This window comes from Thunnus albacares, chromosome 20 (genome assembly GCF_914725855.1).
Source record: "Thunnus albacares chromosome 20, fThuAlb1.1, whole genome shotgun sequence".
In the NCBI taxonomy this organism is placed as follows: Eukaryota; Metazoa; Chordata; class Actinopteri; order Scombriformes; family Scombridae; genus Thunnus; species Thunnus albacares.
In genome coordinates this window covers 20,172,460-20,186,706 of record NC_058125.1, presented here as the reverse complement: position 1 = coordinate 20,186,706, position 14,247 = coordinate 20,172,460, and the positions used below count along the sequence as shown (strand labels likewise).

The 14,247-nt window shown below is 42.0% G+C and overlaps 1 protein-coding gene across 6 annotated transcripts in view; it reads right to left on the bottom strand.

Moving 5' to 3' along the window:
• sdk2b (sidekick cell adhesion molecule 2b) overlaps window positions 1–14,247 on the bottom strand; it is a 275,964-nt gene that overhangs the window by 50,849 nt on the left and 210,868 nt on the right. For all 6 annotated transcript variants that reach the window (XM_044337216.1, XM_044337219.1, XM_044337217.1 and 3 more), the window contains exons 4-5: window positions 10,312–10,459; window positions 1,052–1,185 (exon numbers count right to left, since the gene is read on the bottom strand). In XM_044337216.1, the coding sequence (XP_044193151.1) occupies window positions 1,052–1,185; window positions 10,312–10,459 (282 nt within the window). The remainder of the gene's footprint in view (window positions 1–1,051; window positions 1,186–10,311; window positions 10,460–14,247) is intronic.

Here is a 14,247-nt window from a genome sequence, read left to right as displayed (position 1 = left end):
TCCCTCTTCCTGTGTATGTGTATGTGTGTATGTGTGTGCGTGTGTGTGTTTGTGTTCACCCGCAACAAAGGCTGGTGAAACACTACACTGCAGTGAAATGAAATCTAATCATAAAGGTTGAGCCTCTTGGATGTCGCAGAGTGGTGGTGGTATTCAGATCCTTTATTTGAGTAAAAGTAGCAACAACAACGTAAATATACACACACACATATATATATATATATATATATATATATATATATATATGTATATGTATCGTACAAGTTAAAGTCCTGCATTGGAAATTTTACTTTAGTAATATGCACTTAAAGTATCAAAAGTACTCAGTATGCATTATGGCCCTTCACAGAGTGTTACATTATCATATGTATTATATTATTTGCAGTGGTGGAATGCAACTAAGTACATTTACTCAAGTACTGGACTGAACTTAAAAAAAAACCAAACTGCAAATAATATAATATACTGTATATATGATAATGAAACACTGTAAAGGGCCATAATGCACTTTACTTGAGTATTTCCATTTCATATCTCTTCATATTTTACTTAAGTAACATCGTCAATGCAGAAATATTACTGTTCATTATTTTTTACAGTGTGGTATTACTAGTTTTTAAGTAAAGGACCTAAATACTGATTATTTGATCATTATCACTGATGCATTAATAAGCATGTCATTTTAACACTGTAGCTGGTTGATGCAGAGATGATTTTAACTACTTTAAAAACTGTTGGGTATCTACAACACATGTTTTATAAGCTGAGATATGATATATTTTTTAAAATCGTAAACTGCAAAGTAACTAGTGAGTAAAACTGTAGTAATGTAGTGGACTAAAAAGCTATTTATTTCCCTCTGATATTTGCTGATGTAGAAGTATATAGGAAAATGGAAAGACTCAAGAAAGTACTTCAGCACTTTAGTAAAATTTTAAATGTTACTTTCCACAATCAGTGTTGCAAGATCTCACTTGCATCCAGACCTGTCACCTGCCTTGGCATTGATGGTTGATTGCAGTATGTGTGTATACAGTATGTGTTTACTCACTCTCTACTGACAGGGTGATGGGCTGGCTGGTCTTGTTCTCTCCATTCTTGTCATTTACCGCTTGAACGTAGTATCGCCCGGCATCTGGTGCCACCGTAGACAGGATGACCAGCGTGTTGTCCAGAGTGATGGCACTGAGGAGACAAGTATAAAAAAATAAAAATTGTGAGGCATTTTGTAGATCATACTTAACGGGAACCCCTTGAAAACGAGATGACACATCTCAAGGGGTTTATCCTGATATATAATAAAATTTCAATCAGGAGGAGAAGTCAGGATAGGTGTAAGGAATCCAGTGGGATGCAAACAATTTTAAAACTTACAAGATCAAATAGTTCAGAGAAAGCTCCTTAGGAAAAGTTATATATTTTCAACCTTCAATGGTAGTGATGGGCCGCCTCATTAGAGCTAAATATGTTTGAAGTCTGGTTATGTATCCATACTTGATCCCATGGCTAAAAAGGGCATTAAACATTTTAACATTTTAATTACATTGTTCAATCAGCATTAGGTATATTGATTTACAATGTGTAAACAATGTGTTGGTGCTGACTGAGCAAAGCAGAAATATTGACAACCTCCCCTGCTTATACTTCTCCTTATGGTCTGTTCTGAAATATGATAGCCTTGCATAATAACCCAGAGCTTTTAATTGGCTATTTGTACCCCTCTGCTTCCTGTGGCCTGCATTTTGGCAGCAAACCACTTTTGGCAGGAAACAATAGCATCTTCCTTGTCGGCTGCTGAAATGACGCCTGAATAAATAAACCCTGATCCATTTTTCAGCAGGTGTTCTATAGGGGCTAATACCTGGTGTCTTGTTGTCTCTATCAAGTCCTCCCTTGGACTTTCCCTCGTCAATGTAGCAACCAGATAGGGAGAAACCCCTCCTCCTTCCTCTCTGCCGCCTGATGCTACAGCCCCCTGACTATGTTTACAATCAATATTTTCTTATTATCTGTGCCTGTTCTGGAGGTAGATAGTGCGTTCCAACTGGGTGCCTTCCTCCACATATATCTTTTCATCTGGCCTTATCCCTCCATCCACTGTTCCGTCCCTCCGTCTCTCCGTCCCCCCCCCCCCCCCTCCTCTCTCTTCTCTACTCCTTCCATCCATATCAGATATTCAATGTGGTCACATGCAGAGGTGATGTTCAGTCATCTACCAAACCCAAGCTGTCTGAGGAAACAGACACACAGAACAGATATTTGAGAATCAACAAAAACTAAATTTAAAAAAAGCATATTTCGTGACATTTGTGACACACTTGAAGACAAGGGCACTTTTACATCAGGAAAGAGACAAAAGAGATTTTCAGTCACAGAGCTATTTGGAAGCTCGGTCTTTCAGACAAATACTACTGCTGAAGAAACAAATCAATATCATTCAAATGGTTCTGGCTACCCTCTGTGCTCTGTGACATTTCTGTTTGATTTTCTCTTTGACATTTTCTTTAAAGTTCCTAGAACTATTGGCAGCGCTAAATCTGGAATAACGGCGGTGCAAACAGTAATGGCTTGTTCTATAGAAGTACTGTAATTCTCACTGCTTGTTGCACACCAGTGTAAAAACCGTGACCCCTGTCCTGTAAATCTCAGCCATGTTCCTGTTTTGCGGCAGTTGACCTCTTTCTCACTCTCCTCCTCCAATCTCTCTCTCTCTCTCAATCCTCTTCTCCATTCACTCCTTCCTCCTTCCTGACCTTCATCTCTTCGGTGGGGGATCTAAGTACCTGCTGTGCCTTATCAAGGGAACAAGAGCTGATGAGAAACTGGGGAAAGAAAGTTTAAATAGGAAAGAAGTAAAATGCTCATAAGTACAAACAGAAAATACATATAGGTGAGCACACATAAAAAAACCCCCTCAAACTCTCATTGTAGCTCCATAAGTAGAGCTTCGGCGACATACAGAAGATGACACTGCACAGAGAGTGATATGCTGCGTGTGCTACATATAGCTACCTGTGCTGTTAGCGTTTACAGTATGACGACTTATGAGATCCATCCACGGACTGATCGATTTTCAAATATCTCAAAGCGGACACAGTCACTGGGTTCATTTGGGATTCCCCATGCATGCTGAGACTGAAAACAGTCTTCTTAAAGGGGCTGGCAGGCCTCAATGGCTGCAGCTTATGATCTGCGGTAAATATTTAATGCTAGCTCGCTGGAGCGGTGACATCCTGGACACACAGCCATGAATTATGGATCCCTTCAGGGATGTGGGCAGAACGGAAGTGTCCAAAGCACTGAATGAATCCGAGGTGACTTCTCAGGACCTTTCTAAAACGGGGACATATTTCTGGACTTAACTTCTTTACCTGTCGCTTAAGAAACTCTTGAGGATGAAGATATAGGTTAGTGCTGCGAAGTTACAGGAGGCAGTACTTTATACGACCTGTCGTAAGGAGACAACACATCCTCTCTGTGATAAGGTCGTGCACTGTGTGAGAGGATCTTACAAGGTCTTTCTCTTTCTTCCCCGTTTCTATCGCCTCCGAACAGAACTCACTACTCAATAACTGTGTCCGAGCACTTGCCAAACTAAATTTCAACCAATATTTCACCATCATCCACAGCGAGCCCTGATTTCATCAATGTTAATGCGAACAGGCGGCAATTTTTCCCTCTGCTAGTTGATTTTAATGTGCTGCCCTGCTGAGCATTCTCTCCCCTCAGCCTGTAATCAGGGCTGCTGCAGTGGGGGTCACACAAAACTTTGTTACACAGCATGTTCAGCAGATCTAACCGCTCCCTGTTCTCGCCTGGCCTCAGGGATCAAAGACCACATGATGCAGGAAGAAATTAAAAATAAGCCAATTATCCGGAATGGCTTTTCTTGTATAGTGAAGGAAAAGGAAGAGGGAGATAAGAATTTGGTTATAAGATTGAAATGTAATGAAATTGTTCTTTTTTTTTTTTTGACCGGCTTACTTAAGTGATTTCTTGTTTTAGCATGTTTCTTTTTTTTTTTTTTTTATCTCTCCCAGTCTCTGTCTGGATGCATTTTGGTCATCCTTATCCAACTCACCAGTCACTCAGTGGTGTTGTGAGCAGATGTCTGAGGCCTGCTTGTGACGATGGCTTACCACATATCCAGCACGGTGCAGGGATTTATCAAGCCACAGAGCTGAGGAATTTGGACAAATCAGATATGTGTGAATATCAGTAATAATATAACAGTGAATTTCTCTCTGATATATATATATATATATATATATATATATAATTTTTTTTTATTTCTGCATCTTTGACTGCTTTCTCGTTTTATTCCAACCCAATTTCCTTTCCCATTATTGTTCTCCAGAAAGAGCTGCGGTCCACAAGAGAGAGCCTGGCAGGCTGGACAGCTGCTCAGAAAACATCTTGGCCAACTGTGCAGCTTTTTTGTGCAACCTCAATTTCACTTGCAACGAGAGGCAATATTAGTTTCATATGCAATTACTTTCTTGTGGATCAGTTTATTTATATTTAGTGTTAAGAGTGGGATTTCAATGACTGCCAGCCTTATAATGAGCACTTTAATCAATACTGATGATGAGGATCTATGTTTGATTGAAACAGAGAGATGGAAGTTTAAATGTTTTATTTGGCACTAGTTACTTCCCCCCCTCTAATTTTCATTAAAACCAATAAATTACATTATTGCAAAATGAAATAAACAATGATCCATGATTGCTCTCTTTAATTAAGAACACATTGTCCCTGGACTGCATATTTTGAAGCTTAAGAACATATCTTTGTGTCTAGCTCAACCACTGAGTTTGTCAGTCTGTATGCATATCTTATCGCGTTAATCCAGTACTGACACAGTGTGACAGAGCCGCGCCTGTTCTAACACATACACACACTCGGGAGTGTTTTGGCATCTGTCGTGGCTGTCCCTCTCCGCTGGGCCGTGAGGGGCCTAACCTCGCTCCACAGCCTCAGACCTCCATTACATGCAGACAAATGGCCCTGGTCGGTTGATGGTCTCCCCCAGGAGAGAGAGAGAGAGAGGGGTCGGATGGATCAAGCGGCTCACATGGCTGGCTAAGGTATGAGTCAAACCGCAGCCAGTAGACAGATGAAGGCAAAAGAAAGCACGAGAGGGAGAGAAGAGTGAGAGCAAGCAGCAGGCTGCATGCCCTACTGCTCAATAGACCTGTGATGAAAAAGCTACAGCTCCTGGGGATGGAGAGATGGAGGGGTGAGAGAGATGGGAAGAGGTGGGGGAGTGTTGCTCATGAAAACAGCCACTTGTTTTCTCACCGGGGGCATGAACTAGAGATTTGTGGCTCACTGTTCGCTTTCTGCTTCCCTGTTGCTTGTGGTTGGTTGAGTGTTCAGAAAACCAGCCTTGGCGAAGAAAAAAAATGATGTCCCAAATAACCTTCAAGGTCAAATAGTGTCTAAATGAACCGATCTGCTGAGGAACCAAAGATTTCACAACATGAAACATAACATGCTATTACTAAATCCATCCAAAAAGTTTACTCAAAAAGTATTGAGCAAGTATTTGATTCCCAGTCCTAGATACGTATATGCAGTGCTCTCTGGTTCCAGCTACTCATATATAAAGACAAGCTGATTTTTTTTTCTGTTTATCTTTGTAAACTGAACACCTTTGAGTTGGTTGGACAAATCTCCTTGGGCTCTGGGAAATTATACACCAAATGATTCATTGGGAAAATAATCAACAAGCTAATCAGTGATGGGAATTATCATTAGTTGCAGCCTATAGGTACAAACATTCATTCATTCCTGTATCCATGTGCATGGTGATATGTTGTTCTCTGTTTTTCGAGCTGATTCTCCTTGACATCGTTTCCCTTTTTGACCTGCAGGTTGTTGGGTGCCTGACTAATGTTGGTCAGTTGGTTGTAGAGAAATGCAGAGGAAGGGCTTGGCTATTCACTGGCCCTCATGACTAATGGGGAATCTATAACAGACTGACAGGATCTGAGCATCACAGGCAGGGGCCATTAATTGATCAGTAGCTACAGCAGATTACTCAAGGGAACTGCAATGTGTGTGTGTGTGTGTGTGTGTGTGTGTGTGTGTGTGTGTGTGTGTGTGTGTGTGTCAGGGATGTCCTCCCACTGACTCCTCCAGGTCAGGCTCCCCTTGTGTTCTGTCTTAACAGACACCTATACAAGGTTGTTTTCTGTGTAATGCAGATAAATCCATGCCTGAGTGTCAATGGAAAGTTTCTGGGAGAGAAAACCATGTAGTGGCTAGTAAGTTGTTGTCACAGATGAAATAGCGAGGGGACGGGGTCCACCGCTAATATTCAGCAGCAAGCTCACCTTCAAGCCAACAGGACTACAATTCCTGGAAAATTACTGAAGGCGCCTCTGATTTTACACCACATTAAGTCTCCAAAATAACAACAAATCACACCGGCTGAATGGAAAAGACCCTGCCAAATGCATTCCCATTAAATAAAGGAAGAATAATCACTGATAAATAAGTTATTTTTCTCCTTGCGTTCTGCTCTGCATCACAATACAACAAAGCCGTGAGGGCCCAGGTCGAACGGATCCATTGCATCCATCTATGCCTTGCTTAACATCTCAGCAATGAGAAAAGAAAGGACAGAGTTTCTTGAACCTGGACAGTGAACCAGACAAGCATCACAAAGAATCACAAGACAAAGTGAATCCGCAAGTTTATGAGTGTACTGCGAGAGACGGCACGGAAGTCTTTGCCTTTGCCAAGAACAACAGCTGCAGAGACCACATGGCCAAAAGAGAGCAGTCACAGTGCAACAGTGAGACGCTGCCTTGCCAGGGGGAAAACTGGCAGCAGGGAGGCAAAATTGCAGAAGTTTTTCTTGGGTTTTCTTTACACATCCAGGGTCCTGGTGGTGTATTGTGTTGACACTATATTACGTATGTGTGTACATGCGTCCCTGACCCTGAGGGATGGGTTTTAGTCGCCTATTCAATTGTGGATCCTGTGTCAAGTTGATAAAATACCTTGATTTTTCCTGGTCAGAGTCTACTGAAATTCTTCTTAAATATTTCATTGAGATATTCCACTCAAAACCACAAATGTGAACCCATGTTTACACAGGGCAGGCAGGGCCAAAAGAGACAAAGTAGACAAATGTGCGTTGTAGACTATAAGTCAAATGCAGACAGTGTTTTGTTATCACCGGTATTGGAGAGTAAGGCACCGAGGTGGCATTTGCAGGTATGTCTACATGCTATTTAATAAGCTAAAGCTGAGCTGCTAATTAATCTGGCCTGCAAATTAATGTCAGTGCACTTTTCCAGGTAAATACTTCTTCGGTGGCTCGTTCAACAAGCTAAGGTTCAGGAAAAGACGTGTTTCTGCTATATAAGAAGGAGACTTGAGCAGGAAAGTTAATGTGGGTTGTCGTTCAAAGTCCGTGTCTCTTGTGTTGTGTAGCAGGCTGCTGTCTGGGTCAGTGTGACCTTCTGCTCTGCCTATAATATAACGCTGGTGTTACTTCAAGTTAATGGGACTTAACGAGCCATAACCTGGAGCTTCGAATAACCTGAATCATTTGAGAAAGGTGGTCAGTTCTGCTTTGCTTCTCCATTGTATTTTACAAAGGATCGGATATACAGTATGTCACTGAAAAGGCCAAATATTTTGGATTTATGTTATTATAATATTAAAAAAGTCTGCGGTTCAAAGTTTAAAAACTTCTTGCCAATGCACACATAGAAGTGGTGGTTACTGCTATGTTGTTGTTGGGACGTGATGACACATCTACTTGACCAATCACAAGCAACAGCTGCTTGACCATCCCCGCTACGCCCATAAGTACCTGGGATTTAGTTAATACCAACAAAAATTTGCTACTGGAACAAAAAAGTCCTTGTAATCTTCCTCAAGACACGACCGAGACAAGACAAATACACCCACTACCCTATTGTCTGACACAATTGAAGAAGCAACTCTGAGCATTTTGACGAACGGTGCGCTCCAAACTGATCAGAATGTGAATGTAAACACAATGCAACAAGAGATGTAGTTGAAGTACAACAGCTTGCAGAGGAAGCATTTTATTAGCTGTTAAATAGTTGTAGTTGGAGGTGATTACCACAGTTATTCTGGCCTCTGGCTACATCCACCTTAATGTTTAAAACGAAAACATTCTCTGTCCACACGAGTGTTTTTTTCCCACTTGTCTAGACTAAAACATAATCCTGGAGTTTTCGTTCTAAAACGGGATCACTGGCGTTTTCAGAAGTCTCAAAAATTCCAAAAAACGCCAGAGTAGTGTGGACGCTAGGCAATAAATGTAGCAAAAGTTATGCGTTTTAAAACATATTAGAGTGGATGTAGCATCTATTGCCGAGGTGTGATTAAGCAGAGCACAGAGAGAGGCAGCAAGACAGACCCCTAGGGAGGCTGCAAATTAAAGTTATGCCACCTGAGGAGGTGTAGCAGGAGAAGGGGAGAGTAAAGGGAGACAGAGAGGAAGAAGGAAAAAGCAATGTGGGAAAGTAAGAGAGATATTGTAAATGAAAGAGAAAATGGTCACCATAGTGATAGTGCACCTCCTCTCCCTCCCTTCACTGCTATTCCCCATCGTAACTTGACCCATGGTGGACCGCTATGAACACCTGACACACATGGATCTTGCAAATGGAACTACCAGTATCACAATGACTATAACCCTTATGCATAGAAGCCCACGTGACAATGTTTAGAGAGACCACACAGCTGAAACCAACTCTGGAGAGCACTAGTCCTTGGAAAGAGCCTTCATCAAGGTAACATTTGTGGTTCAGCGCAAAACTCTCTCTTTGGTGCTCGCTCAATCTCCCCCCACTAGTGAGACTATGATGCCTCTACGGAGTCAACGCTAGTGGCACGAATCAAATTCAATTAAATGATTTTCAATAAAAAAAAAACGCCGCCTGTTATCAACGGTGCTCATTTGCACACAGTGACCTTGGTAGTGCATGCAGAATTAGCATTCTCAGAGCTAGAGGGTAGGAAGTGAGGATGAAGAGAAGCAAAGTACACACAGTGGGTGGCCTATAATGGAGGCGAAAGGAGAGGGAGAGAGGAGAGAGAGAGAACATCTACAGAAGAGATAAACGAGAAAAAGAGAGAGGGGAAGGAGCGAACGACAGAAAAGCAAGTGTGTTAATCTCTTCAAATACCAACTTGTATGCTCCGCAAGTCGCTGTTTGACTTTGCTTTAACAACTTCCCAAAAGTAATCCAGATTTCCACAACAAGACAGAACAAAATCAAAGCGACTGGTCTACCTACGGCCATGCCCGGCCTTCAGCTTCTCAGTCAGTCTGGGTGCTTGTCTCATTGTCATTCTAGGTCAGGGTATGATTACTGATGATGAGGAGCTGATAAGAAAGATTCACTCTAACCAAGGGCAAGGTCACCTCCCACTGCGAAGAAATGCAGATGTGATGAGATGGGGATAAGCGTCTTGTACACAGACACACACACACACACACACACACACACAACATGTTCCCATATAAAGACAGAGATGTATGGAAGAAACCCCTGCGCACATGCGCTACCAAAAAAGGTCTGTCATTAAAGAGAACCAGAAACGCTATCACCTTGACTCAAGATATAGAATATGTAGCCAAATGGAAGCTATAATATCAATTTTCTTGTCTCTAAAATTGCACATTGAGCATCAATGCAACTAATGTGCCAAAACTGGGCACCGCTGCTTTCTAGGGCCAAAAAGCGAATCAGAGAGAGAGATAGAGAGAGAGAGAGCACCTCTTTCCTGATTCACTTCTCCATTTACTCCCTTCCATTTTAAGTGAGCGGAATAGAAAAACAAAAACAACAATCCCATTTGAGGCTGTCATCAGCTCCTGTGCTCCCTAGCCCCGTCGGGTACTGATGGTGCCATATGAAAACCGCCAACCTCAGAGACGAATAGCCTTCCATTTTGTGACCGAAATGAAGAGAGACAGGGGAGAGGAAAAAGAGAGACAGAGACATCGATAAGCAGAGATAAAAGTGCTTTGGGTTTTTCTTTTAAAATAAAAATGTGGAGGAAAGGGGCAATTCCATTTCACACAGTCCCAAAAGTGCTTTGGTCTTGGCCCTTGTTCAGCAAAAGAAATTCGAACTCTGCTTTAGTACAAAATGCAGCGAGATGAATGGCAAACGACAAGCAGGGAAAAAAAAAAAACACACTCTCAAAGCAAAACACCCCGAAACAAGGCACCAAAAAGTATTCACAGGATCAAACATAAAGTAAGGTACAAAATATTCAACAAGAACAAGTAAAAAAAAATGAAAAACTTACATGCGACTGCTTGGTGGAATCTTGCGCCCATCTCTGAACCAGGTGACTTGTGGCTGGGGGAAGCTGCGGATGCGTGGTGCGGGGACGACGGCGCCCTCTCCCTGAGAGACTGACTGTGTACGTTCACCTTCCTCAAAACTGCCCATGACTGCAGGGAATCAAACAAACAACACACACACACACACACAACAAAACAGAAAAAAAACATGTAAGAGAGTATAAGAAAGGAAAAAGGCTGCGTAAAGTCACAGGCACAAATTTCTTTTTTCCTCCTTCCATCTGACTTTTGGTGTCCACAGAGCTTCTGCCATCTGTTTTCTTATCTGAAATGCTACATCGAGTGGCTTTGATGGACAGCACAATGTTGTTGCCATGGTTTCCGAAGTACATCAAGAAAGGCTTGGAGGAACCGAGACGTAATGACTCACAGAGGGACACAGAGGGGATGCTAAATTGACTCATATTCATATTCCGTATCCTCCTGTGTGGATGCATCGAGGACAATTAATCTTGATCACTCTCTAAATGTGTGCATTACTCAATATAGTGGATGACCAGCACTGTCGCTATTCTATTATCTCCTAATACATTTCATTTGTAACAGCAGATTTATTCCTCCGCTGCCTCATTATATCTTTAGAACTGACAAAAAAATACTGCACTAATATTCCTGCTCCATGCTCTTATTTGTAAGTGAGATCTATGGACAAGTTAGGAATTTTTTGATGGATTTCTTCTATGGTTGCTTCAATATCTGTGTGTTCCTCTGATGCAATCATATTGGCTGATGCTGACTGCAAACCTTTACAGGACAGCAGTAACAAGCAGACTTCCTCTGACGCTGTCTGAAAGAGAAAGTGCAGACTTTGGTTTTCAAGAGGTGACAGCTGAATACCTAAAGATTGTTTTTTTTTTTAGCTCTATAAGCGGCAAGAGAAGGATATCTCTTAAATTCAAGGGAAACAATAAAGAAAACTCTGCTGAAGTCATTTGAACATTACATCAAACACTCAATTAAGTCCCTACACAGTTTAGAAATAATAATATCTTTGAAACGTGTAGGGATCAAGGTATGGGGCTTTGAACTAGGGATGTTGGAGTAGTTGTGCGTTGATGGCAATCTTATTTTTCTCTCTCGCTCGCTCTTTTTCAAAGAGAATAAAAAAGGTAATCTGGCTTTGCGGTGCAGCTGTGATGCTTAGCTTAAATGAAAATCTGGGAAGTGTGCAAATCCCCTGACTTTGATCTGCAGTTTCGGCGATGTGATGTCCTCCTCCCCTTCCCTAATCTCTAATGCCTCGGCATGTTTCCCTTTCTCCGAGGTGTGTCTCTGCAATCCTAATTGTGCTGCCTCAATGGCATAGCTTGCAAAAGAGATCTCCCCATCTCTCCCTTTATATCTTTTTTCTCCCTCTCCCTCCCTTGTCTATCTCATCCATTTCTTCTGCAGGTGTCCTTAATTCTCCTTTTTACTCTGCCTCACCGTCCGTATCCCTTCATGAGCAACTGATGAGGGGGGAGAAGAGAATTATGGAAATGGGCATAGGAGGGAATGTAGAGAAACAGAGTAACAGTGGGGTGGAAGCAAGAAATAAATAGAAAACAGTGGTGGCTAGACAACAGTCAAGAGAGAGATTGAGGAAAATGACAACTAAAAGAAACATAGTGATAGAAGCAACAAAGAGTCAGACTGCTGGAAGACAGAGGAAATGCAGAAGGACGCAGTTGGCTACATCAACAGTATGTTTGCTCAATACTGAAGAAGTGGACATGCAGGACTGTTAGGCCCTCTCTGTCTCCCTCCCATCTCTTTCTCCCTGACACCTGGTTGGCTGCATTGCTCAGTCAGGTACAACAGTGTGTCACATCCACTAAAATATTGCTGGAACAAGGGGAAGCCAATGACCCTGGCGTACCCTGGGAAGGTGGGATACGACGGTTGTGACTATGGGGAGGGTTCAACATGACAAGCCTTGCTTCTATATTGTACTTTACAAACCAGGAAGGACTGGACATACAGTATGTCACTGAAAAGTAGGGGTGCAACGGATCGTAGTCGATCCGTGATCCGTATGGATCACCCCACACGGTTCAGCACGCATGTGAACCGCGGATTAATTTGCAAAATCTAATGTCTCATTTAAGACAAAGTAAACAAACTGCTGTAAGTCATGGACAGACAGCATGTTGCTAACAGGGATTTTGAAGAGCAACGACCAAACCAGCATCTAACGGGTCCGAAGTGACATCTGCACGTATAACATTATTTACATGCTGTTTAATGTGCTGCAGATGACCAGCTAATTAGCTATCTAGCTGCTAACTGACGTTAGCGGTGAATGTTTGTTTGGTGGCTCGATCAACAAACAAAGCTGCAAGACAAGACGTGCGTTCATGTTTGTAAGTTAACAAGTTTTGGTGATGTGGACACAGGCTGTTTCATTCACTACCATGTTTAAAAGAGGAAGGAATCATGCTTCATATTGCAATTTAATTTAACAATTGAGCTTTGAATATTTTATATATTTTAAGGTTTTATTTAAACATTGGGCATCTTTTATACTTAAGACCATGGGCAAAAGTTCCTTGCTTTAAGTGTTTTACAGAATATATGGAAAGCAAAGTTTTATTTGTCTCTCCCCCCTTTTTTTTTTTTTTTTGCTGATCCGTGACTCAAATCTGTGATACGATCCAAACTGTGAGTTTTGTGATCCGTTGCACCCCTACTGAAAAGGCCACATGCTTTGGATTTATGTCATTATAATATTAAAAAGTCTATAGTTCAAAGTTTAAAAAGTACTTGCTGATGCACACATAGAAGTGAAATGGTGGTTACTGCTACTTTGTTGTGGATGTTGTTGTGGCGATGTGACGACACATCTACTTCACCATGAGTGACAGCTACTTAACCAATTGCGGGTAACAGCCCCGTGTGCATCCCCGCTACCACCTACCCTACTGTATGATTACAATCTGAAGAAGCAACTCTCAGCATTTCGACGAACGGCGCAGGCCAAACTGATCACAAAGTGAATGTAAACACAATGCGACAAGAGATGTAGTTGAAGCACAACAGCTTGGAGAGGAAGCATGAATTTTATTAGCTGTTAGATTGGTTGGAGGTGATTACCACAGTTATTCTGAGTCTGGGTTTTTTCCCCACTCTCTTCTATTGCTGAGGTGTGATTAAGCAGAGCACAGCAAGAAGTAGCAAGACAGACCCCTAGGGAGCCTGCAAATTAAAGTTATGACACCTGAGGAGGTATAGCAGGAACAGGGGACAATGAGTGGAGACAGAGAGAAGGAAGGGAAAAGCACAGAGTGGAAAAGTAAGAGATGTAAATGAAAGAGAAAATAGTCACCACAGTGGTAGTGCACGACATGTATTTTTTCAATCCTCTTCCTCCCTTCACTGCTATTTTCCCATTGTAACTTGACCCATGGTGGACCACTTGGATCCTTCAGATTGAACTACCAGTCTCACAGTGACTATAACTATTATGCAAAGAAGCCCATGTGACAATGTTTAGAGAGACCACAGAGATGGAAATAGCTCTAGTAGAGCACTGGCCCTTGGAAAGAGCCTTCATCAAGGTAATATTTGTTTGCAAAAGAGATCTCACCGTCTCTCCCTTTAGATCTTTTTTCTCCCTCTCCCTCCCTTGTCTATCTCATCCATTTCTTCTGCAGGTGTCTTTAATTCTCCTTTTTACTCTGCCTCACCGTCCGTACCCCTTCATGAGTAACTGATGAGGGGGAAGAAGAGAACTACGGAAATGGGCAGAGTTGGGAATGTAGAGAAACAGATTAACAGTGGGGCGGAAGCCAAAAAATAAATAGAAGGCAGTGGCGGCTAGACCATATTCAAGAGAGAGAGAATGACAACTAAAAGAAGCACAGTGATAGAAGCAACAAAGAGACTGCTGAAAGACAGAG